General features: G+C 37.8%; 1 protein-coding gene across 4 annotated transcripts; it reads right to left on the bottom strand.

The window, feature by feature from the left end:
• Window positions 1-4,574: 4,574 nt before the first annotated feature.
• On the bottom strand, window positions 4,575-18,516 carry LOC122983608 (von Willebrand factor A domain-containing protein 5A-like). 4 transcript variants are annotated; one of them, XM_044353551.1, is made up of 19 exons: window positions 18,391-18,516; window positions 17,419-17,466; window positions 16,911-17,113; window positions 16,595-16,817; window positions 14,694-14,860; window positions 14,477-14,591; window positions 14,160-14,335; window positions 13,981-14,069; window positions 13,129-13,273; window positions 10,898-10,977; window positions 10,672-10,786; window positions 10,358-10,579; window positions 10,110-10,213; window positions 9,414-9,631; window positions 8,070-8,120; window positions 6,848-6,916; window positions 5,556-5,740; window positions 4,954-5,077; window positions 4,575-4,843 (listed from the first exon to the last, which is right to left on the bottom strand). In XM_044353551.1, the coding sequence occupies exons 2-19, from the start codon at window positions 17,456-17,458 to the stop codon at window positions 4,764-4,766; spliced, it is 2,406 nt and encodes an 801-aa protein (XP_044209486.1). In that variant the 5' UTR covers window positions 17,459-17,466; window positions 18,391-18,516; the 3' UTR covers window positions 4,575-4,763. The 4 variants fall into 4 exon arrangements, with proteins under 4 accessions (XP_044209486.1, XP_044209485.1, XP_044209488.1 ...); XM_044353550.1 differs by having other exon boundaries at window positions 6,830-6,916; XM_044353553.1 differs by having other exon boundaries at window positions 6,830-6,916; window positions 10,421-10,579; window positions 18,391-18,515.
• Window positions 18,517-27,258: the final 8,742 nt, after the last annotated feature.

Here is a 27,258-nt window from a genome sequence, read left to right on the forward strand (position 1 = left end):
CAAAAATTCAGCATTGCTTGAAGATCAAATGTTAGAGACAGAGAGTACATTTAGCCTCCCTCTGTGTACTGGCAGCTTTACTGTATTTGCTTTAAGTTGCCTAAACCCTTCTTTCTTCTTCTGTCAGTGAAATCAACACAAGATTGTTGCTGTATGTCTGTATCTCAGATGAATAACTCTGTTCTGATGCTTCACTTTAGTTGCAGTTTTAGGGAGTGGAAGAATATTTCCATTTTCAAAGCGTTTTAATATTTTCTTGCAGTTCATGTGATCAAATAAACAAAGCAGTGCTCTGAGTGTGGAGGAGCAGGTCTGACTACCTAGTATTATGCCACACATATTTGTTAGTTTACAGAATGCAGCTCGGTTTGAAAGCTGCAGGTCATTTCATTGACAGTATGTTTAGGCACAAACATACAGCATATAGAGCATAGCACAGCTTCAATGTCTGTGCAGATTAGTTATATGTAACATCATCGTTATATGACATCAATAAATTACTGCCAATTGTGGCAACATTTTTATCAAATACAAAGAAATCATGGCAACAGTAACACAGTTGAGTTGAGTTGAAGATTCACATCATCACCATCTAGTGGGAGAGAAATAAACACACTTTACAACAAATGGATGCAAAGTCAGTTCTCCAATCCTCAGAGTGAGTCCCATAATAATACACAGGGCTTCTGTGATGTCTGTACAGTATTCCTCTGAAATGTAGAGCAGGATTATTATAGTTGATTGTATTGAAAAAGCACCTGGAGAAGTTGACTCTGATCACAGCAGAGATGTTGAAGACGGATCTTTAACCAGGAATATTTTTAAAGCTGATACAGGGTTTTGTGCTTTAGTGATTTCCTGACTTGTTCTAAACTGGCAAATGGCACATTTTAGTGTTTTTAGAAAAGTCAGGGTGTGAACATGTGACAGAGCAACACAATGGGCAGCCAATGAAGTCTACTGTACAGCCTTACAGTGAGCTGGATTTTCTTGGAAGTAAATGGTTTGAGTCAGAAGTTAGAGCAACTTAAATGCTAAAACCTCAAACAGACAAGTTGAAGTTTTCAGAGTTAAGCATTTTAGCCCTTTTTTAATCCCTCTTTAGCTTTTTACTTAAAGCATTTTCTCACAAGTGTTAGGACTGTTTGGTTATGAGGGTCTCCTAGCACAAGAGATGAAAATTATGTGCAGCCTGAGAGCTCTTAACTCTGAATGTAAGTCATCTTCAGGCTAAAACATCCTCAGGACTCAGCTGTGATTCAGGATTAAAACTTGAATAGAGCAGGTGTGAAGTCTGCAATTTAGTCATTCATGTTCATTTTATTTGAAACTCAGTTTAATTTTCAGTTTTAAAAGCAAACGGACATAAAATCTTCAATACTTGATTTACTTCAAGTAAGTATGCAGCACTTCTTTTCTTTTTTTTTACAACCTGAACCTAAAACAGTCTGCTTTTACATGGTGTCCCATGATTTTGACTTAAACTTTCAATTAGGAGTTCAGATAGACAAGATACATGGGGAGAGACACTGACAGAAGTTTCTGCTGAACATGTGAGAAGATATAAACATTGTAAATCTGTTGACAGCCGTATACCTCATGTGCAGACTATTATACACATATAAAAAACAATTTAATTATGTTAGTCCACTTCGTCATGTTTGAGGAAACACAAGAGTTTGTGAGCAGTTTATTTACTGTATTAGCAGGTGCAGTTGCAAACTAGAAACTGTGCAACACAAGCTCCACCCACCCATTACTTTGGCAGGAATCAAGTGTACCCCATGGGCGTGACTGAGGATTTACATCTTTGTATTCCCTCATGGCAGGGTTTTACAGCTCTGATCAGTCTGACCTGTGATTGGCCACCACAGCGTGATGTCGAGTTGTGTTTCTCCAAAAGTTGATTCTGGATCAATTTTCTTTCTGTAGGCCAGTGTGGCACCACTGCAGCCAAAACCCCTGCAGCCTGTTCAAATGAATGGGAGCACTGGCATTTTCACCACAACGCCTGATTTGATCTGAATACTATCAGAAGCCAAAAGGGTCACAATTTGTCTCAATTTCCTCAGCGTTTATAAATGCCTGGTGGTTATCAACGCTGTGGAAATGGAGACGAAAGTGACCCTTTTGGCATTCGACAGAATACGGCTACAGAGCAGCAGCAGCAGCAAGTGCTCCTTCTGTGTGTCTACAAAGGAGGCGTTACAATAAACAATACAATAAATGTAGACAAGACAATAATGGAGTTTGCAATGAGATTTTCAAAAAAGCGACAAAAGCCCTGGTTCAGATGGATATATCAATGAATTTTATAAGGCTTTCTCAGATCAAATGACCTCATTACTAGTAAGAGCACTTGCTGATGTGTTTGAATCTGGGGAGCTACCAGTGAGAATAACTGATAAGTGTTATTACATAAAAAGTGTAAAGAGGGGGAGGCCTATTGCACAAAATGACTATAGATTGCTTACATCTATTCTTGCAAAAAGAGAAGGAACTGCAATAAAACACATTATACATCCTGATCTAACTGGGTTTATTACTAATGAGAAGATTCTGAATATTATAACTTCATTTCCAGAGTAGAGAGAATATGGCTTTAGCTTTAGAGACACAAAAAGCCTTTGATCAGGTATCACGGCCTTGCTTGTTGAATTTGATTAAATGGGTACAAAACAAGTATTCAACTAACCATAAGAACAAATGGTCATTTATCTCAGCCTTTCAGTATTGAGAGAGGAGTATGTCAAATGTTCTTCTTTTTACCATCAGTATTGAACCCTTTCCAAGATAAGATTAAAGCCAAATATTAAAGGTATAAAAATCAGTGATGAATAGCACAGAATCATTTTGTAAGTGGATGGCAAATGAAAAAAAAAAACAACAAAAAAACTTTTGTTAATGGATTAGGCTGACGATTTTCTATATTTTCTTATTGTCAACAAATCTATTGTGTGTGTTTCCAAAGCCTGATATACCATATTCCTCTGTTTCATAGACCTGAAAGGCTACGTCAAAGTCGATGACTTTCATCCTCAATGGTGACAAAGTTAGTCCACCATCATCATTTTTTCTTGCTTTACATCTGCATGAACAATCTCTACACTGTCTAGAAACTGCAGAGCTGTAGCCTACTGAAATCATGAATGATATATTCATATAACATGAATAACTCAGTGTTCATTTATGATTTTTAAACAATCGTGAAAAAAAATGTGTGCCTTAAAAGAGCTAAGACTAGACGGTTTCATCCTGTAAGCTTTTTTTTTTAATGACTGATAGAAGGTGTATTTTCACCTAAATACCAACTTTTAAATGGTCGTTTGAGTGTAATATTAGATTCAATGACATATATGTACTGTAACTGTGATAATTTTTTCCAGTGAAGTGGAGATGATGAGCACACTCACTGTTTGTCCAGAAAAGTTCATCATTACCAAACAAACAAGATTACAAAACAAATAAATGGGTATGACTAATTGCCTTTTTCCTTGGTCCACTTTTCAGGTGCGTCACTTATGTTCAACCTTTGTTTAAATACATTGTTTTTATTTAGTTTTTTCTTGATTTAATATTTATTATTGAGTTTGTGTGTTAGCGTTACTACTATAGTGGTAGTATGTTGCACTGTATGTTTTTCATATGACATCTGCTGTCTGACCTGACTCTTATTTGTCACTGTGAATGGGTGACCGAACTAGTTTCCCCTCTGATGAATAATAAAGTTATCTGACATAATCTAATCACACTTTTAAAGGATAAGTCTGGTGATATTCTCTATTTTCTATTTTTCTTATTGTCAACAAAAAACAAAAATAAACTCATCCTACAGTACTAACAGCTATTATATGTGTATTCAGGGCCTGATAGGCTATATCTTATTCCTCTCTACCATTGACCTCCACTGTGGCAGTTAATAAGTAGTATGGTGGTGTTTCATTAATGGATACAAGGTGGAGTTATTGGTGCCATGCTTCAATATGTCGTGCACTTTCTTATGGAGAACTTGTGTACCAAGTTTCATTTTATTAAAGACAACAGAATAGTAGAAATATAATGTTATAATATTACAGTAGCGCCCCCTGTGGGTAGAATTGTAAAAAATGTTAAACACTTGCAGTGCATCAGCTTCACAGCTCTCTCACAATTAAAAGAGCACCAGTCAAACCTTTTGCGTGTGTGTACAGAACTTTTTCATTATTGTTTTTATATATTTTAATATTATTTCAATCTCTTTTCTGTTTTGATTTATCTTTTCTTTCTGTCTTTGTTGTATGCAGCTGATCCTACTGGTCTAATGCAAAGATCTTCTTCTCATTAGACCAACAGGATCAGGTGTATACAACAACTTCATGCTGAAAGGCTGAGGTCTGGTTTCAACAGAAATGCACTGTAATAAATCTATGAGACTTAGTGTAGAGTACATTCAGTACATTCAGTATCCAGTAAAGTGCATGTATCCCTTATGTATGTGCCAACAATGATTTCTCACAGTTTTATGGGACGCTGCATGGAGAAATGTGTTGTTTTCTTCTTTGAGCTTAAATGCACAAGAAACAAGGACAAGGAACAAGAAACCATTTCTGATACAAAGCAACATTAAAGCACTGACACAGAAAAACAATTCTGTCTTGTTACATGGCTGATCCTGGATGGATGAAGCACAGTGCAAATATGCTAAGGCACAAGATATCATAAAAGTAAAAGTGCAAAGTAGTAACATTCAATGTTGATGAAGTAAATGCAGTTTAACAAAAACCTCAAATCCCCAGTGAATCTTTCTGCACCTTGCAACCCAGCAGTGCATTTCCAGCTTCCACACACTCTGTCACACATGGTGCTGAGAAAAAAACACAGAAGAAGCCATCATTAGACTGAATGTAGCAGCTGATTATAACCAGTACACACATTTAAAAACATCAGATCAGCACTTATTATTATGGTGATTACCTTTCTGAGCACAGAGCCATGATGCAGCCTTCATAGCCAGAAGCTCCCATTCATCCTGAACATCTGACTTGAAACCATGAAGCCAGATCAGAGCCAGAATGGTGGCCCACACTTCCTTGTTCACCTTTATCAGCAAATGAAAGAATAAAAGACAACAGAAAGAAACAAAATCAAGGAAAACAAAGACAGCAAAGCATTTCAAAGGAAAATGTGACTGAACAGTTCTTAAAACAGCGGTAACAATATTATATACTAAATAAAATAAGAGCACACTCAAATATGTACAGTACATGTGATTTACTCTCAGATATGGTCAACACCTTTCATTAACAGGTGGTTTAAAAACACCACAAGAGGGCACCATACACAATCTCTCAATCTGGTTGTATTTCTTCTGGACTAATTTCTATTGATTGTTTTTATGGAACAATATATCTCAGCATGTCTTTTTATTATTATACATACTGTATAGCCCTGATTTTTGTTTTGGTCTCTCTTTTTAAGTTTTTTTTAATGGTGTGTTTAACATTTTTTTATATATAAAGTGATTCATTAAATCTGTTTTAGAGTAAGTTCCTTTATTATTTTCTTCAATGACTCACCGCTGAAGGTTGGGGGTTTTCCACCTCCTCGCTGGTCTTTCCCAGTGCAGCAGCCAGAGCTGGTTCAAGCAACCAGCAACCAGACGCCTTCTGGAGGGACACCAACTGCAGCAAAGGGTCTCTGCGAGGCTGCTTGGGCATGGCGGCTTCAAAACTGTTATCAAAGGGGCATGAGCCCTGCAGAACTGAAAACAAAATCAAAGTCATTAGAATTCATCCTTTGGGGACCATGAACGTCTGTTCTTGGAAATCCAATGATTGCTGCATTATTTTGATAAAAAACAAACAACAGATGTTTAACTGGAAAACTTTGACCTGCTGGTGGCACAAGAGGAAAAGTAGAGGGTCATCAAAGTTAAGACATATTTGTGTTTGGTTTCTACTTTTCTAATTTGTGCATTGAATAAAATATCATGCTGGCTTGACTGGTAAAATACATAACTGAGTTGTACAAATACACTTAAGATTATCGCTATAAGCAGCAATACAGTGATCCAGCTCCAGTCTAGATTTTATCACAAGGTGAAAAAGGTGATTCAGAATGTAGATGGTTAAATTTAAAGCACTTAATATTCACATCAAGGGGTTTTTTCTTAATTTAAGTTTTTTAATTCAGATGGCTGTAACAAATATAGCCTTTGATATAAAAGACAATTCTTACATGCATTACTTGGACCAGATTACATGCATCATTGTGGACTTAGCAACATTGTGTTTTGGAGAAAACAGTTTTGTGTGTGACCACCAGCACACGCCTAACTCTTATATGTGAATCATTTAAGCATTTATGCAAAGGATAATTCTCAAGATAAAATATTTTGGGTAGAATATAAGTTTAAGTAATGCAGCTTAGTTGTAGTAACTACTGTGTATAAAAGCATAATGTCTTTCTCACATGTTGTCAAGTTGAGAAAAGTGGAGTTGAGTTATTCATCCTGTTTGACACAGATCTGTGGACTGACAGCTATATGTGACAGTTTTGTAGAGATTTTGAGATATTATTGTTCATGTATTTAAACAGTAGCACAGACAAAATAAATGTCTGTGCCCTCCAGAGATAATAGACCCTTGATGATGATGAGCAAAAGCAGTTTTAGAGATCAATGTCCGCGGGAAAGTAGTCAAATCTAATCGAAATGGGATGTTTTTAAATCTTAACTGAAGCTTATTTTCACAGAGCCTGCTGATAAATTCTGGAGGGTTCTGTTTACACTAAAACATCTGAACATTTTGTCTAGTCTATAAAGTTTGTGCACCACTGAAAAAAAAACAACCTTTCTCACTTTCATCACCTTCGTCACCTTCGTCACAGCACTCTTCCAGACGATATCCCTCTGCTTCACAACTATCATCAGCATAACCTGTTTTCTCAAAAAGAAATGCACTGTTACAATAGCAAAAATATAAAAAAAATATTTAAAACTAATTGAAATGATCAGTGTCTTTAATGTTATTGTGCAATAAATGGTGCAGTGCACTGAACTAATGCTGGATTTTGTTGCCCTGAGCTGTTCTGTATCTGACCCTGGTTTGTGTCACCTGTGCACCCTGCAACACAACTCACAATTGTACTCAACAGCACCCCAAATATGAGTTACTTAATTAATAACTATTTCTGGAATAGACCTCAACTATTACTATTGTATGTATAAAGCACTGCACCTTGGGAATGTCATTAGTTTTTTAGCATCGATATATACATGTAGACACCACATTGTACGCTGCTGGTCATTGTATTGAATGTCAATGCTGCTGCCACAATGGTGTGGGGTAGTCGCACTTCCGAATGCATATAAAAATACTGTGAGAGAAGATCCAGATTTCTTCTATTTGTAGTGGAGTGCTTGGAACAAATGTTCAAGACTTTTTCGTACAAACAGAACTAGTGTTGCAGTTTTCTTTAACAGCATAGGACTAGTGGAGTAGAGTAGCGTAGAGGAAAGCTTTAATGTCCCCGAGGGGCAATTTGGCTTGCAAACAGCTGTCAATAATAAGTAAAAATGGAATCCATACAATACTGACAGAAATGGTTGCAAAACAATCTCTATTCAGGAAAATCTGTTGTCTGCAAATGCTAATTCATGTGTCAGGGCTAACTCTGAATTGTGTTTCAGTAGAAAAAGATTTCAAAGCTGCAGCCCAGCTTTTGTCAGCTGTGATTAGTTTGCAAGTGCTATAAGCTTCAGGACCTTAATGCTAACTAGCATTAGGCTTCAAATCAATAGTGTCAATAAATGCTAAGTCAAAATTATGAGATGCTATTGTATACTTAGGATTTTTTATCTCACATTTATGAGATACTGAGTCATAATAATGAGAAAAAAAATTAATAATGCAAACAAAACTTAGTTTCTTTTTTGCAAATGGCAAAAATGGGCTTCCATAGATATTACAGTAGCACAGACTAGTCGAATGGCCGAACATAAAGCAACAAGTGCCCTCGTTGTATTTTGTGTTCAGTGGATGTAGAAATACACTGGTGTGTGTTCAAAGCGCTTTCAACTTTTTACTCACAAATGTCTAAAGAAGCACATGACATCATACAGTAGGAGGCAAACATCATCCCTAAGATAAAAAGAGAGTAGGATATTAAATGAAGGTCATTAGCTAGGGCATAAATATCAAACAATAAACCAATAAATTCCTTCATATAAAACTTACAGTTTTTCACAAATTCAATGCAGATCCATTTGTCAGCACCACTGCTTGCTGAGACTTGACTTAATTGCCTTGTCTCATAGAAGTACTTGTACTCAAAGGAATAATTTGACATTTTGGGAAATGTGCTTATTTGCTTTCTAGAAGCTAGTTATATGAGAAGATCAGTTTTATTCTTATATCTGTTTTTTCAGAATGCTACTGTGTCTGCAAGTAACAAAATTTGCCTACTGATCTTCAAAAATTCACTAATTAACACACTGTATTTCATTTTTTTCATCTATACAAAAATTCAAGAGTAAAAACAGCAAATTATGGTTTTACAGGGGTTATGTGCTACTCTGTTGAATGAAGAGTCGTATTGATCTTTTAATCGAGCTTTTGGCAAGAATGCAAATAAGTGTATTACATCATATTGAATAAGCACAAGACCCAACCAGGCCAATGTCATGCTTATGCTTTTTTAAATTTCTTTTTGGAGCATTTTATGCTTTTAATTGACAGCACAAGTAGAGACAGGAAATGAGAGAGAGAGAAATGCAAGAAAGGTCCCCAGCCACACATGCAAATGCATTTTTAAAACCATGGCTCAATCCCAGCAGTGTGGCAATATATGTAATAATAGACATTATACTGTAAACATAGACATACTGTATGTGTGTGTGATTTATCTAGAATATCTTTACACATTGATTTTCCTAATCAGAACAATTATTTAGACAATGCAGCATTTAATAAATGCCATTGGATTAGAAATGGTTAAGACTTGAAATCAATGCACAAGTCATTGATCAGACCATGCAGTGCCTCTGTGAAGTTTTTGTTGTTTTCCTCTCAAATATTTGTAGAATTGTTTCCTCATTCCCACAATACATGGACATTAAATATCTAGTGCTATCATCAGGTCTAATTTTCAATTTGTATTATATGTTTATTTATGACCAAATACCTGTAAAACTAATCGTATCCATCAGCCTCAGCTTGCATGGCTGGTAGAGTCTTAGTCTTGTTGATATTCTTAACAAAAACATTATGATTCTTCACACATAGTTTTACCATAGAAAATGTAGATTTCATCTGATCAAATAAACCAGTGCTCAAAAATATCAAGGTGTGTTTTTAGCCATACTATCCAGGTGCATCACACATAAGGTTTGCCATACCGAGCTGGGAATAAGTAATGTTCTTGGAAACACTCACTGGGTGCTGGAACATTTCTTCGCAACAGAGGCCCTTGAATCGCCTCGCTGTCGTCTTTATTAACAGCAATGAAGGCGGTGAAGGAGCTGCTCACTCCTGATTGGACACTGAGCTCCACCACCTTCTGCTTCACTCCTTCATCTTGCTCTACTTCATTCTCAATATCCATCTCAAGGGAGCGAATCAGAGTCCGAGCACCCAACCTGTGGACTGTTAGTCTGCAGACAAGACAGAGGAGTTAACTTTTTATTTGTATGAATGCAAAACAGTGATCTATGTCCAGTCAGGACATTTAACAACTTTTCAATAATGGAAATTAGATGCAAAGTAAAAAAAACATTAATGCTACAAAAATCCACTACTGTTTCTCAGTGACCTCTCAGATTTTTTTTCTTAATACCCAACGACATGTTGGCAGAGGTAACACACACACACACACACACACACACACACCGAGTCTGTGTATGTATGTGTGTGTCTCTCAGTTAAATATAAATGTAAATGTACTTATAAATTTATCTCAATAGAAGGCTACAACTGAATCTTCATTGGTATTTTGAGTTCTTACTGTATTTATAAGTGTAAATATTTATGTTATTTTACTGTACTATGTCACTTTATTTTAGTTACGTTGTACTGCAGTAAATACCATATTTCACATAAAAGCCTATGCTGTATGACCAAACCCTGTTTTACCCAGTGTCCTCTGCAGGTTTGAGACTGAAGCGGAGCTGGTTCTGGGATGGATGACCTGTCAGACTGTACTTCACCGTCACACAGCCCTCTGCTGTCTCTGGACTCTAAGAGAGCATTACAGTGATAGAAACCAATCTTCTTATCTTAATTACATACCTGATGAAAACTTCAATCACTTAAATGTGGACACAGAAGATGCTATATAGTTCATGCAAGCATTTTTTTGGCACTATAACACTGTTATTTACATTTTTCAAAGCTGAAAAATCAGACCAGAGAGGTATTTCACTATGACATGGTGCTGCTCCTACCTGTCCAGTGAGCTGGACATAAATCAGCGACCTTTGACCCTGGAAAATTGTTGTGATGGGTGGAGAGAGGACAGTGACAGACACTGCCTTTGGTAAATCCCATGTGACTGAGATGTCCACCACTGCTGGCTGCAGAGCAAATCGCAGCGACTGCATCACCTGATGAATAAAAAATGTTTATTCATTATTTATTTTTAATTATGTCTTTTGTCTAGATACAATTTTTTAAATAATAAATGGTCATGTCTTACTTTTGGTTGCATCCTGTCAGTTCCTGTGATGAACTGAGCGTGACCTCCTCCTTCCTTGGCCAACCCATTGATAAGAGCAGAGCTGGCTCCTTCCCCGATCCCAAAAGAGAAACACCTGCAATGAAGTACTTTTGTTTTTAACACACAGAATTCAGACATTGAACATATTCTGGGAATTGTGTGTGTGATTGTTGTATTTTTGTATTTTGTGTTATTGTGCTTTCACCTGTGGGAGCCTGAGTTGTCCCTCACCAGATTTATAACTTCTTTGGTGTTCCCCACCTCACCGTCAGTAAAGACAAACAGCTGGGACGGAGTATTTACATATCACTGTTAGTTAAATATCATCACACTATGAAACATGTAACATGTGCTATGAGTCATCCACAAAATATTGAGAGCAGTGTCAGGTTGCTGTTTCAGTAACACAATTAGATATAACAGTGATGTATATAGAACAGATAAGGTGTGTCATGTATGAGCCTCTAATAAACTGGTTTGTTCAACATTGTACTTGGAAAGGACAGAAAATTAGGAACTATTGAGTAGATCAATCAAGCAATTGTTTATAGATTGTATAGGATATGTTATCCCTCATTTATTTCCTATTCTTTACTTGTTTGCTCTGACTACACCAGCAGTCAAACACTTCATGTGCTCCATTAAAACACTGGAACCAGTGAGTTTTCAGTGAGTAAATAACAGAAACAAGCAGCAGTTTTAATAAAAAATGTCAGCAAGCATCAGTGAGTGAAATGAACACAGCTGAAAACAAACTGTTGCATCTGATTCAGCAACATTTTCCAGATGTATCACATTTGTAGCTTTCCAAATCCTGTCCAAACCTTCCTGCCACAACAGATCCACACTAACATTTCTCTGTCAACAGATATCATCAGGAAACTGTACAAACTACACCAGACTATACACAGGGAAGAGCTGTGATGTAGGTTAAATCTCTTAATGCAGAGCTATTCAGCTGTCACATGTCCCAACTTACTCACTTCAATGTAGACTTAACAATTTAGACTTACTGATGGTTAAATATGCACTGTATGCTGTATTATGTGGGAATAAGTAAACAAAAATTAAATTTAAAACACGAATCAGACTGAGTGGCAGATATTACTAATTAAAGACTTGATTGATGAAAGAGGTGATTGGGACATTGTAAGGGCTTTATTTTGATGGCACAAGCACAGTAAACAGGAAAACATTTGGGTTACAGTGCAAGACTTGTTTCCAAGCACATGATCCAGGCCACTGAGACCCAGAGAAGCAATGGAAAATGGATGGATGAATGGGTACTAGTAGGAGCATGTTAAATTAATTGTCTGTTTACATTTTTTTAGCATTATCTCTTTATCTCTCTATATAAAGCAAGGAATCTCTGTCTGTCTGTATGTATGTTTGTCCTTTGTATATCTTGAGAATCGTTCATCCAATCTGCTTCACACTTGGCAGGTGTATTGCTGAGGATACAAGGGAGTGCACTGTCGAAATTTGGTCCAAATTGGATATGTGACACGTTTAATATTAATAAACTTGGAATAAACAAGCAAACAGCAAGTCGCTCTGCTCTGCAGCAGTGGGGCAGGGCTTTGGGGCTCTGCTACTACATGTCATGAGCAGAGCTGTGCAACCCTGCCATGAGAGAGGGGAGGAAAACATCTCTCTTCATTAAATAACTTTAAATGTTAGGCTTTGTCATGGGTTTCCCAACTCAACTTAAAAAACAAAAGAGAAAAAGAGAGAGAGACGGCGAGACAGGAGAGACAGCGGTGGAAAGCTTTCTCTGAGAGAGAGAAATCCTTTGAATGACAGAAATACATTATATAATTATTTTCTGATTGTTTCACAGCAGTTATGTTCTAAAGAACAAATAAACAACCATCAAACACTCAACAGTTGATTTACTGTGGAGACAGATGCTCTTTGGGTGCAATTTGGACATGTAACATGTTTAACATTACTAAACTTTGCTCTGTGTCTGAGTGCAGCGGGGGCTGTTTGATATAATCACTGTCACATCACAGAGGGGTGGGGCTTCAGGGCTCTGAACAAGAGAGATGAATGAGGGCACACAGGAAAAAAAAGAGGAGTGCAGGCACGTTTGATTGGCAGCAGAATCAACCAATGGAAGGCCGTAAAATGCTTCTTCGGTTCAACCTCTATTTAGTCTCACTGGTGAAGTTTCTGCCTGGATTAAGACCATTTAATTCATTAAATCCTTATTGTTTCAATTGATACATTACGTTGTTGCTGGGCTAGAAACATAAATACCAAGGAGACAAGAAAAGCAAATTGCTGACGAAGATCAGAAAAAAAAAACACCAAACTATCAGAGGGTCATAGTTGTGTAACAAAAATGACCATTAAGTTTTTGCATAATGTATGTGTGTGTGTGTGTGTGTGTGTGTGTGTGTGTGTGTGTGTGTGTGTGTGTGTGTGTGTTACTTGTCTTGGTTGACTGGGAATGCAGGGCTGGCTGTAAATATGTTTGAGGGGCTCCAGGATCTCTGTTCCTCCCAGATCAGCATCCATCTTCTCAACTTTCTTCAGAGCCTCTTCCATGGTCTTCTCACTGTACTCCACACTCTTACTGCCATCAGAAACACACAAATGGGGGAGGTAAGATGGTTGTGTAACGCTACCAACTTCCACAATTCAATTTGAAATTCATATCATGTCTTTTTTATAGCATAACTGCAATCTTTCCCTAAACTTTCTCATGTCTTAACTGTACTGTTAATACCATGACCATATTTGTTGGAATAATTGATTTTGAAACGTTACAATGTTACAATTTCATTTGGAGGACAATTTTATCCAAAGCAACGTACACATGAGAGTTAATACAATACAAGCGAGGATCTATTCAGGAGAGAACAACATGAGTAAGTGTCATGAAGCTAAGTTCAGGTGCCAAGGATGTAGGTGCCAACAAGCAGTGCATTGAGGCAATAAAGTGCATAGAAGCGGATAATGACATTTTGTGTTTGCGAAAGAGCTGGTTCTTCAGCTTTTTCTTAAAGATCGAGAGGGACTCTGCGGATTGAATGGAGTTTGGTAACTCGTTCAACCACTGGGGAACTACAGAAGAGAAGAATCTGGCTAGCGACTCTGGACCCTGTTGGGAGTGAATGTTAAAAAATTTGAGATTAAACATAATTTGGGGTTTTGCAGAATCACCCAATATCAAAGACCTGTCTGCTGACAGCACTGACATACAGACACACATGTGCAAACAGTGATATCAAAGACTGAAACACATTTTTGTGGACTGGGTGAAATGAGGCAGTGATTTACGGGAAGATGTGTTGATAACTGGACCCGAAACTGTAGATGTTGAAGTAGCAGCCCATTGGTAAACTCTTCAGCAGGAGCAGTAGAGTATCCTTGGAGGAAGAGAGAAAAGATAGTGAAGGCCACTGTGTGAGAGGAACACTATGAATGATTTTATGACAAAGTTAACACATAATGAATACCCTGGCACTGCCAATGCGAGTCTCTTGCTGGTTGCTGTTATCCATAGGACAATCCATACTTCCAGATCGATCGATCAAGAACACAAACTCTCCACATGAGGCGACTGAAGACATCACAGCCTGGGGGAACTCAGGGTACAGGCTCAACATCACCACTGGATCACCCATCAGAGTGCCTGAAACACAGGAAAGAGACACAAAAATGACCAGAAAACTGCTTTTTATCATTTATTAAAACACATGTAACTCATCAGTTTGAGGATGAGGATAATTCACTTTTTATTTACAGAGTAACAACTTCTCTAATTGTCACTCACCAGGCTTGGCAGAGGCCTGTCCTGCTTCCACCACAGCAGTGGGCTGGTGGGCGTCTTTGTAATAAATCAACAGTTCAACATCCCTGTCAAACTTGTGTCCTGCAGCCAACTTGACCTGCAGTTCACAAAACACACTCATAAACATAAATAGAGAGATGTCTTGTTCTCAGTAATGAGGAACAATCACACACAGCAGACACATTAGCACTTTACATACCGTGGCCTGAGTTTTCTCTGTGTTGAGGTACTGGAGAGGGTCCAGGGAACACTTGGACTCTACTTTAGAGATTGGACGAGGAGAAAACACCCGGGCAGAGAAAGACAGACTGTAGGGCACCAGAGAGGCTGGAACAGATGTCACCTGGACGCTGCCACCTTCACTACCTGTGAACAACATGAAACAGGTTTAAAATGTTGTGATCAAAGACACTAAAACCACTTATGTAGCTGAAAACCTTCAGTCCAGATGAGGTTCTGGATGATCAGGAAAATAGGGGAAACAAATCCTCAACCTAAATATTCTGCTTTAAGTAAAAATATACTACTAAAAAAACTACTAGATACTCTGAAGGAATACTCATCACTTTTCTGCTGCTTATCAGCAGCCACTGTGACCTACTGTTCTCAAAACACAGTGACACAGTGGTGGAAAGTTAAGCAAAGTAGCCCAAGCACCCTGTGATCATCATTCCCTCTTGAAGGGTCCTGAGGCATTCTCAGATTAGATGGGTTACATAGTCCAGCATACTCTGTGTCTACACCATGGGTTTCCTCCCAATTGCAAGTGCGCAAGTGGGGTATCCTAATCGCATGCCTGAACTAACTCAAACACTGAATTCAAACTGCAGTCTTTCCAGATGTCTGAGCTCCTCACCCTCTCTATGGGGACTAGTGTTAGCCACCCAACAAGGGAAAAGCTCATTTCAGTCTCTTGAATCCACTCCTGGAGCCAGGCCTAGGAGGGCAGCTCAAGGGCGAATGACAAACCAAAGACAAAGGGCAAGATGAAAAACAAATTGACTGTAAAACTGAATTTGACTCAACACTACCTTGTTAGGGTAGTAAGACAGAAAACAAAACACCTCCCACACTTGGCTGCCAGTGAGGAGAACAATCATGCTGTCAGTCTGAACACAGTTTAATGCTGTTTAACAAGTGAGATGTCATGTATGATTAGTTTTCTAATCCTTGCAGGTTCATTTGAACTTCCTTTATTGAAACATTGGCCTTTGACCTTTCCGTAACTCCAAAGTTGTCCTCACTGTGATAGATATCAACACTGGTCAAAATGCTTGCAGTGCGCCAGCTTTGAATGGGACTTCTGATTATGCAGCGCTAACTGTTCGCTCGCTAACTGGTGAAGGTGAGCGAGTGGCTCCAATACTTAGTTTCACTGTTTGTTAAACCATGTCATCTCATTTTCTGTTTCTACAGGATTTAAATAAAGGAGATGCAAAGTGTTTGTGTGGTGACTTTAAAAGAATAGTTTGATATTTTGTGAAATTATTCGCTGTCTGTACGGTAAATTTGTTGTTAGCTTAGCTTAGCATAAACACTGGAAGTAGGGGAAAACAGTTTCATGCTATTTTTTAGATCAACTGTTGTTGGTGCTAACAGCAAATAAGTATTTCAATACACTTGCAAAGGCAGTGAAGAAGAACACTGCTCATCAGTAAACATGGATCTATGATGCAGGATTCAACATATTGGCTTTACAAATGTTTTACAAGGAAGTAAATTAACAAACACGTTTGTGAAGGATACACACAGTGTGTTTTAGTAATAAACACTGAATATTAACATAACTTTTGTTTGTTTATAAGACAACTCCACAGCCCCCTGTAGGTGTTTGTATAAAAAAAAGAATAAGAGCGTTTCTCAAATGTCAATATTGATTTCAGCCTCAAATTCACAGATTGTTTGGGATGTACTCGTCACCACAGTTGGCAGAGGTTGGAAGACATAAAAGGAGTTTTGAGGTGATGTACTCTATCGATGCACAACAGGTTTTGGCTTCCCCCATTGTATGTGGGTGCACTTGGCACCAGGTGCATCACTGTCGCAGTAAGACTCTTTTTGTCAGGTGTGGTGTGCACTAAGCAGAAAGTGTTTTCCTACCCTGAGGTTGGTAGCGAGGGTTGAGCACAGCAGGCAGACAAAACCTCAGCCCGTCATCAGCCTGCACAGCCAGCTCAGTGACGTACTCCAGCCTGATGGAGGCGCTCTCTCCTGGAGGCAGACTGCCCACACTCAGAGAGAATATATCCGGGCTCTGATCACTCTCTTCCAATAGGAAGGCCTGCTGACCGGAGCTCAATGCATCATCATACTCCTCATGAGCCTGCAGTACAGATGACACATGTGAGTAATGGTTGGTGTGTTTACTGTCTTTTCAGATTCATTATAGTGAGTACGTATTTACTGTCCAGCTCACCTTCTGTTTCTCCTTCACCTCAGCTACAATCTGTGTTTGTCCAATCTTAGCACTGAAATGACAGACAGCAGCATCTCCAGGCAGAGGGAAGACAAAAACAGCCTCCAGTGGTTTGTCCTCCTTGTTCTCGTAGAGCAGAGTGGAGACCACTGTAGCCACATGGTCCCTCACCTCCAGCTCCACTTCAATGCTCTTCAGAGGAACTGATGAGACACAGAGAGAAACAACACAAACACTGTGTGACCACTGTTGTCTTTTCTGTGGCTGAAGATATGATTTCTGATTGTAATTAAGGTTTTTTTCTGTACTGAATTGTTACATTTTTAGCCACACAACAGTTGTACTTTCTTGTTATCCAAGCTGATAGTTAAAATGCTTCAGTTTGTGCAGGAAACCATTATGTATCTGAAAGCCTTTACAGCCAACATTTGAAGCTTACATGAGTACAAAAAAAGGTTTTGTTGCAAATCATATATTTCTGTGTTGGTGTTTTCTAACAGCTCTGTACCTGGTTCCTTCTTGGCAGTTAGCAGACCACAGTGGTTCATCTTTGCACCTGTGCAACAATTAACAAAGACATATAAAGACGTAATTCTGCCGTGATCAAGAATGACATTACTGTACATCATAAAAATCAAAATAAAAGACGGATTTCCTGTTTCTTTTTTTTTTTTTTTTTAAATCACATAAATGTCACAAAAATCATTTTCTAATTATAATTACAACCAATTACTATTGATTTCCGAATGAATGGGTATTTGGCGCTATTTTTGGCATTAAAAAAATACTCTTTTAGCCTGATGGAAACGTTAAAAGGTGAAAAGAGGAGAGGAGAGTATGACCACTGACTGAATGTGACAATATTAACAATAATATACTATTGATGATGCATTATTATGTGTTAAATGCTATTTTTTTCTTTTTTTCGTTCAGAGAAAAGCAAAACATTACGACATAATTGCGACGTCTCCATATGCCCTTAATACGCTGTAGTCATGCTGTATCAGTACATAAATAAATCTGCCAACACTCCCGATGTTTGCGGGTGTCTCCCTTTTTTGAACCCTTTCTCTCGCTGTGATCCTGATCGTTAATTACTCCCGTTAATCTCCCGATTTCATAGTTTTTCCTTTTCCTTATCACAACCTGTTTGTGGTACTTTACAGCGTGTGTGCGCAGCTGCTCTCTGCGCAGGTAACTTAGTCCTTCATACTATCACCTGTGAGTCACTACCTTGCAGGTAGCGCTGGTATAGAGAGGACTGAGGTACTGGTTTGTCATATTGGCTTTATACTCGCGAAGGTTAATAATAAATGATTAATTCAATACAATATTTCACTAAAATTCTTGTGACAATTACACCACTATGTACCACAAATATTATACCAGTTGTATAAAGGTTTTTTCAGCTGTCTCATGATTCAATCTGCTAAAGTGCGTCATCTGTAACTACGTAAATAAACACAGAGGAAATGCATACCTTTGAGGATGAATGTTTCTGATGAATTTACTACGTATTTACTGGAGTTCCTTCCAGTAAATATGTGGAGTCAAACTTGTAAGCTGTGCTCAAACCAGGAAGTTTATATACAGATACAGTCACGCCTCCGATTGTACGCTCGATTTCCGTATAAAAGAGCGCCGGGTGGGTGGAGCTTGAGCTTCGCATGTGAATTCCCAAAGATTTATGCTCGAAAACAAAACAAATGTCTGACTCTTGTTGTTATTCCGTAATGCTTCTGAGTGCTGAAAGATCTTTGGGGACAAGTGTTATTTTGTATTTAGGTTGCAGCTGCTTCAATGGAAATGATAGATAGCTCCAAAAATAAAACTCACTTCACCTGGTAAGAATGTGAACAAAGAAAGTTTTACAGCCCACACAAAAATGCCTGACAGTTGTTGGCAGGTCTCTATTCTTCCTTTCTTCCTCTTCGCAAACACACACGTTGACACACCAGCACTCTTTAATCACAGTATAATTTCCCTGAGAAGATGTGTTACATATATATATGTGTGCGCTGGCGTGTGTGTGTGTGTGTGTGTGTGTGTGTGTGTGTGTGTGTGTGTGTGTGTGTGTGTGTGTGTGTATTTTAATATATTTTAAAAATATATTTATATTGTTTTATTATTTATTGCATATTTTATTTAATTTTGACAAAGTTGGCTGCTTTTTAATACAGAAAGACTGCATACATACATTATTATCTACATACTTTCTGCAGCAACATAACACACTATTTTTCGTGATATTTTATCATAAAAGCAGGTGATTTTAAGTCACACTTAAGTTTATTCTATCTGAGACACAAACTCTATTATACATAAATGGGTACCACTTTTTATTATCCACTCTTTAAACATTAATTGATTAAATGAATCATCTAAAAATGCTTTGTAGATCATTTATATGGCATTAATAAGAATAACATTTGGGTTTCCAGGTTGTGGGAAATCCCCCTCCAGCAGCAAACTTGTTTTTATCTTTTTAGCTGTTTAGTTCATCATGAAGATGGACTGTTGGACTTACTTTCTGGAAAAAGGCTGCAGGGCATCAGGACCTACATCCATTTAAACACAGATTATTAACATTCACATCTGTAGACTTGATGGTTTGCTACAAGAGCACTTTATTAATGCTCTATTAACATTTATAATAGCAGGTGACTGACAAAGTTGAGCTCATTATTGGTTTATTAGAATTTGGGAAACTCAAAGACCCATTATTAATTATTATTATTAATGACTTGATGGCTTATTAGAAAGTGAGAAACCTTGGACATGTAATTAATGGGAGGGGTCTTCCTGTGGAACATAAGAGCTAAAAAGACGAAAGAAGAGAAGAAATGTTGATACTGGAGATACATCATCATTAATAAAGCCATTAATGCTAATTAATGATTATAGAGCCTTTATAAAGGGTGACTTATCAGAAAGTGGCACCCAAAAATGTAATTTAAAAACATTTTTATGTTGTGGTGTAATCTTGAAGGGTCCAAACCATCACAGACCGACATCACACACCTAATACATGATATACAAGGTGTAGCTGATAGTTTGAACGAGTGCAAGCAGCTTACCCACAACTTTCACATACCACAAAAATTCAGCATCGCCTGAAGATCAAATGTTAGAGACAGAGAGTACATTTAGCCTCCCTCTGTGTACTGGCAGCTTTACTGTATTTGCTTTAAGTTGCCTAAACCCTTCTTTCTTCTTCTGTCAGTGAAATTAACACAAGATTGTTGCTGTATGTCTGTATCTCAGATGAATAACTCTGTTCTGATGCTTCACTTTAGTTGCAGTTTTAGGGAGTGGAAGAATATTTCCATTTTCAAAGCGTTTTAATATTTTCTTGCAGTTCAGGTGATCAAATAAACAAAGCAGTGCTCTGAGTGTGGAGGAGCAGGTCTGACTACCTAGTATTATGCCACACATATTTGTTAGTTAACAGAGTGAAGCTGGTTTAACAGCTGCAGGTCATTTCATTGACAGTATGTTTAGGAACACACATACAGCATATAGAGCATAGCACAGCTTCAATGTCTGTGCGGATTAGTTATATGTAACATCATCGTTATATGACATCAATAAATTACTGCCAAATGTGGCAACATTTTTATCAAATACAAAGAAATCATGGCAACAGTAACACAGTTGAGTTGAGTTGAAGATTCACATCATCACCATCTAGTGGGAGAGAAATAAACACACTTTACAACAAATGGATGCAAAGTCAGTTCTCCAATCCTCAGAGTGAGTCCCATAATAATACACAGGGCTTCTGTGGTGTCTGTATAGTATTCCTCTGAAATGTAGAGCAGGATTATTATAGTTGATTGTATTGAAAAAGCTCCTGGAGAAGTTGACTCTGATCACAGCAGAGATGTTGAAGACGGATCTTTAACCAGGAATATTTTTAAAGCTGATACAGGATTTTGTGCTTTAGTGATGTTTTCCTGACTTGTTCTAAACTGGCAAATGGCAAATTTTTGATGTATTTAGAAAAGTCAGGGTGTGAACGTGTGACAGAGCAACACAATGGGCAGCCAATGAAGTCTACTGTACAGCCTTACAGTGAGCTGGATTTTTTTGGAAGTAAATGGTTTGAGTCAAATGCTAAAACCTCAAACAGACAAGTTGAAATTTTCAGAGTTAAATATTTTTAGCCCTTTTTTAATCCCTCTTTAGCTTTTTACTGAATTGATCTAAATAAATTCTCTACTGCTGCCTCCCTCCCTCTCAGGCTGTGAGGAACACTAAACAGGCTGCTGGTTAACCAGCTGCATTTATCACGGCCAAATGTGATGGGGGAAATTTAAGGTTCATATGTAGGAATCAGAAATGTACTTTGATGGACAGTTGGCTGTCAGCGTTATATGTATAAAATGAGTGGTTTAACCAGTTCTTTTCCCTTGAGCATGCAAAATAATACCTTATGAATGTTTTTTATTGATTATGCCTGTTTATTCTATGATATAAGAGTGACAAATGTGTTATATTCAGACTACATGAAATAGGTTTTTCTCCTCACCTAGTTTATAGTATTCATATAATATTCCTTTAAGAATTTACAAAGTAATATAGAGTTTATGAGTTCATAGTGACTTTAACATACTTTACGTTCTTTTAAATCATGTCTTACATCACTGCACTATAATATTCCTACAGTAACTATTATCAATTATAGCAAAGTTTTAAACATTTTGCTCAGATGTTGGCCATTTTTTTGAGACAGAGGTTTACCAACTGATGTCCACATCTTTACTGATATCATATGAGAAATATATCATCTTGCTATGTATGCACTGTATGATATGATAAAAAACAAGATGTACTTTGTGTTTTATTCCTCATCCTGTACCTCATAGGCAGGTGTTAGTGGTCAACTGTATGTAACTTTTTAATTACTGTATGTCACCTCCTTTCTTCCCTTTCTTCATGCCACCAAGACCAGCAGGACCTTCACGTAGTCTTTCACTGCCACCTAGTGGTCATTATATGTATAGCCTCCTGCATATCATATCGACCCATAGCAAGACCTTTGGCCAGTTGCTCCCTGTAGTTCACCTGTGTCAGATGTTAAAACGTCTCTTGAGTTTGTACTTCTCTGTGGGTTCATCACCCCTCACTTCATCCACAAAATATTGATTAGAGAGGCTTTAAAGTGTTGGTCATGTTTTTGAATGGGCAGAGCTTTGAGTACATACTGTATGTGGCTTGCATGTGATCCACTAGAGGGCGCGTATGGATTCATTCAATGGTTCACAGTTTGCCTGATTAATGTTTTACACCAATACACACCAACATATTGTTCCTTAACAGTACATTTAATGATAAACTTTCATGGTATAATGATTTAAATTGTAATTTTTATAAACTGTTAATTTCATAGACAGTAAATTCAGGCTTTTTTTTTTCTTTTATGCCAATTATTTTTCCCCTTCAGCTTGCTGTGGCAGATACATCATGTGGGACGCACCAAAGGGACAGTCTGTCAGCCGTCTGTCACTTTTACAGAGTTTAAGGTCACTGCTCTCGCTCACTGGAGAGTCTGGACCAGCTTTTTTGTTAGAAAATAAAGTTGTAACTGACAGTATTATTCTTCAAACTGGTATCTCATGGTGGATGATTTCAAAGAATGTTGTTGAATGTGAAGAATGGAAAAACATTTTTGAACAGTGTTTTTGAATAAAGATGGGTCAAATTTAACCCTCTATGTACAAAAATGTGTATCAGCTTTAAGTTGAAATATTGCCATTCTTGTATGTTTTGGGTCACTTTAGAAAAAAAGTCTAGAGACTTTAAAAGTCTTAAAGACTAAAAGAATGGTGTTTAGGGTGTTTTTACTGTTCTCAAACACAAAGTGTCTATTTTATGATTGTATTCTAAATACATTGTCTTTCTACTCAGGCTACTTAAAGTGAATACCAGAATACTTAGAATCTTAGAATAAGATGAAGGAAAATGCAAGGTACTGTGGCATCTTAAAGCAAGCAGCTCATCATCTTCCTACTAACAAAAGGACATTTTATTTCTGTGCCACTTCACCCTCTTTCTCTCTCTCTCTCTCTCTCTCTCTCTCTCTCTTTGTGCATACATTTGGCCTACATGTCTATTTATACTGCTTTTTCTGTGGCTCCACAACCTTTAACATTAGCATGACCTTTTTACACAGCAGACCTTCGTCCTGTGCTGCCATGACACATGCTGCTGCCATCTACGTGGCTGTGATCCAGGCATTCATCTGATGAGTCATTACAGTTGGAATATCTGTAACTGACCTTGACGAGGACTCAAGATTCAGAGCCTGCAGAGACATTCAGTCATACCCCCACCCATTCTGTCAGTGACACAAGATATGATATTATGTCTCTTTGTGATTAATAATTTAAACTGAGAAAACCTGAGAGAAATGGTCTTTATCTACCTTGAAGTATTAGTGCTGCAGTGTCCCTCCATTGTTGATTGTCTCTGAAACATCTAACTGAGTACACACAATATCAATATTTTATATTATTTACTTAAGGCCAGGATTTAAAATAGTTTTTGATTCAAAAGAATGTGCAAACATACTGCAGGTGTTAAATAAATGCATTTGACTCAGATGTTTTAGCTGAAGAGCAGAGAAAAAAATCGAATGTTCCCCCAAACAGACACACAACTGCACTGCTTGCAATAAATATTTTATACACACACGAAATAGTAATAATGCACTGCTTCAGTTGCTTCGGTGGGCTTGTGTCAGGGCAGCTCTTGGCAAAGACTGTGCAAACATACAATATAATCTAGATTGCTGATGGAATATTTGCTGTCTGTCTGTGGTATGATCTGTATTTTGAGAGATAAATTTGTGATCAGATCATAAGAGTGCATTTAAGGTGTATGTAAAACAATGATAATAATAATAATTATAATTATAATAATCTGGGTTTATATTTTAAAGTGTTACTCCATCAATTTGACACATCAAAGTGGGTTTATTCATCATGAGGAGTACTTTGCTTTGTCAAATCTGAGAAAATAACCCTGATGATGTCATGGTGATGTTGTCAAGGTATTGACATAGACTTTACAAAAGATGCTCTCAAGTTGCAGAGTTTTTGGAACTAACCCACAATAGAGACTAAAAGTTAGGATACATCAGCCTCTGCTGCTTCAATTTTGACTAGTCGTTTTTGAATCTGTCTCCAACCTGCCCCCCAACTTCATGGACGTACAATACTGAATCGCTGGTGTACCCCTTTAATAAAATCCTGAATAAATAAAGGTTTCAAGTTTGAATAGTCATTCCAACACATCTTACATGTAAAGGAATGAATTCGGGTCCTGGTACAATAACAAAAAAACCCCAACACATTAAAATCCCACAAAATATGGGGATAAAATATAGAAAATACCAAATAATAATAATAATAAATGTTATAAGAATATTGATATTATTTGTTTTCAGTTAAACCTTTGACGGTTCAAAGATAATAAACGATGGAGGGATTTTTTGGAAATGTTTCGTGTGTCACAAGTCAAGCAACTGTGGCCCATTGAAAAAGGCTCAATGGTCATTTGTTCTTACCTTGCGAGGCATCTGGATTCGCGAGATCACAACATCATGACATCACAACATCATGAAATCATGCGAGAATCCATCTTGTCAGGCTTCAAACTATGTGCTTGTGTCTGAACCACTGGTGGTTCAGACCAATCAGCATCCTATGAGGATTCTCATGATCTCCATGAATCCAGCTGCCTCTCAAGGTAAGACAGTGACAGACAGATGGTTCATCCAATCAGCTGCTAAGTATTTTTTTGAGAGTGCTTTTTCCTTCTCCAAACAGTTTCCAAGGACGGTTCTGTGTAACAAACCATCTGGCGCATCAGGTTAGGTTTGTTCACAGGGAAGGTGGAATTGAATTTCATCAGATATAATAGGATCTGTAACCTCTGGCTTGCATTCAGCATAAAGCAACAGGGACAGATTTAGGTCTGTGGGGGGCTTGTTACTATGGCAGACAGCATGTGACAGTGTCACAAACCACTGCCAACCCAGACTCCTCCAAATTAGATCATATAAATCCTCCTTTTAACTATATAAGTAATGCACTATTTGGAAGTTGTTCATCTTCAAGGTGAGGTTTTGCACTCCATATTCAACCCCTTGCAGCATGTTGTGTGTTCAATTCTTTGGAGATGCGTTTAAATTTGACTTAAAACCGCATGTTTCTGACATTGAAATGACACAGATGACTATAAACAGCAAACTGCTTCACTATTTTTAGTGTCAGCACGTCTCTATTTGCATCAATCGCACAGTGTCAGTTACAATGGCCCATTACAGCCAATCTTATCTGAACCTTTGGCAGAAATCCAACCAACACTTTCTAAACTGGTTTCCAAGGCAACCCCAACCAGCAGGACCAATTAGAACTGACAAAGGATCCCAGAGGACTACGCTGCCTGGAGATTAGAGGAAAAGAAGACACATCCTAAAAACAAACACAACAAATGAACAGAGGGCGTTGCGATCTGTGGATGTGTGTTTGTGTGTGTGTGTGTGTGTGTGTGTGTGTGTGTGTGTGTGTGTGTGTGTGTGATGAGACACAGGGACAGTGGCTTTGCATGAGCATGCACCTGTGGGTTCAGTTGTGTCTGCATCGGTCTATCCATTAGGGAGGATGGATTTAATTAAACCTGCTGTCTCCTCTTCCCTCTCTCTGTTTCTCCCTTTGTAGGACTGTGTGTGTCCATGTGTGCTGTTAGAGCCACAGGCATGAAACCAGATCAATAAGAAATAGTTTAGAGTGGCTGATGTTTCTTTTTTTTGTCTAGGTCATCACTGGAACACTGTGGCCTCTGCGCCGCACATCAATCACGTTTTCCGTGTGTGTGTGTGTGTGTGTGCGTGCGTGTGTGTGTGTGTGTGTGTGTGTGTGTGTGTAGGTGATTGATCTGATAGCCTTTGTACTTCAACGGGGGATCTACTTTATTGAATAACTGACACCTATGATCCCTTGGTGTTTGTTGGTTATTGTGTATGTGTGTCCGTGTCAGCCTCTTTTTCCTCTATGAGTTGAAATGTTTCTCAAATATCAAAATCACTGACCTTTACTATAAACCCTTTTAGCACACTCCTGTGTGAGGTGAGAGCAGGCTTTCATTCATGGTAACAGTCACACTGCCCAACAAAGCCAAAACACAGGAACTACATATTTTAGTTAAGACCACAATCTAACTTTTTGATGTCTCTTTTACTGTATAAAATTATTATAATTACTTGCAGTGAATATATAGCATTTTATAAATTGTTTTTAAAGTATGCTACACGGAATAGACACTTACACGTTTTGGGTAAAGACCCCCATAGATGCAGTTCTCTTGCTTATGGTGTCACATATATGTCCTTTGCCTCCTTGCCAGCTTGGAAATGTGATTGGCCACAAACTATATAATCATATATCCAGCCAATCTATTTGTGAATACCCCATTGGCTGACAAGTGTGCGTATGTATATGGCCTGGTTTTTATATTTTTATATTTTGTTTGTTTCAAAACTAAAACCAAATTTAGCTTAGCTTGAAGAACAACCGCCTTGATAAACTGACATCTTGGCAATTCAGTTTGTTGTTACACATAAATAAACAAGAAGATAGTATCATAAATAATGATAGAAAAAAACCCAAGCTAAACTCCTGCTCTTAAAGGTTTAGCGCTAATTCCTTCTCAGTTTTTGATGCAATTGAATTCATGTGATGCGGCGTGGTTAAGCAGCCTTTAATTCACAGGTTTACATGGTTTTTTTTGAATGAAGTTATTTTATTGATTTCAGTATCAATATTAATAGCAGATTGATGCACAGATACCAGCCAAACATGGACAGAGAGTCCCTAATTGAAGTAAAGTTAATTTTTCTAAACAAAAGAATTAAAATGGACAAGACAGCTGAAGATTATCCAAAAGTAGAGTGTGGTATCTGCTTTTTTAGGTGTTGTGATTGATATCATTGATTTCTTAAGGTAAGATAATCAGCCCAAAAAGCTATAAATGACATTACAACCTTTATATCCATTACGCAGTTTGCCGCCAAGCCTGAAAACTTCAAACCCTTTTCTCTCAGCTGCTCTCTGCTATGGTAGAACAGATTAAGCTTCATGTCAAGACCTGAAATCATTTTTTTCAAATTTTCTTTTTGTATTTGTTCACAGCACATAAATTTGAATTATGTATCTGTTTCTTATCTGTGTCAAGGTCAATGCTGTTGACAGTAATAATTATGAGTCCAGTGCTCATTTTGCCCTGGGTCACGGTCTTTTAACTTTTCCGTGCCCTCACCCCTCCCTCCCTCTCCTCCCTTATT

Source organism: Thunnus albacares, chromosome 6 (genome assembly GCF_914725855.1).
Source record: "Thunnus albacares chromosome 6, fThuAlb1.1, whole genome shotgun sequence".
Taxonomy (NCBI): domain Eukaryota; kingdom Metazoa; phylum Chordata; class Actinopteri; order Scombriformes; family Scombridae; genus Thunnus; species Thunnus albacares.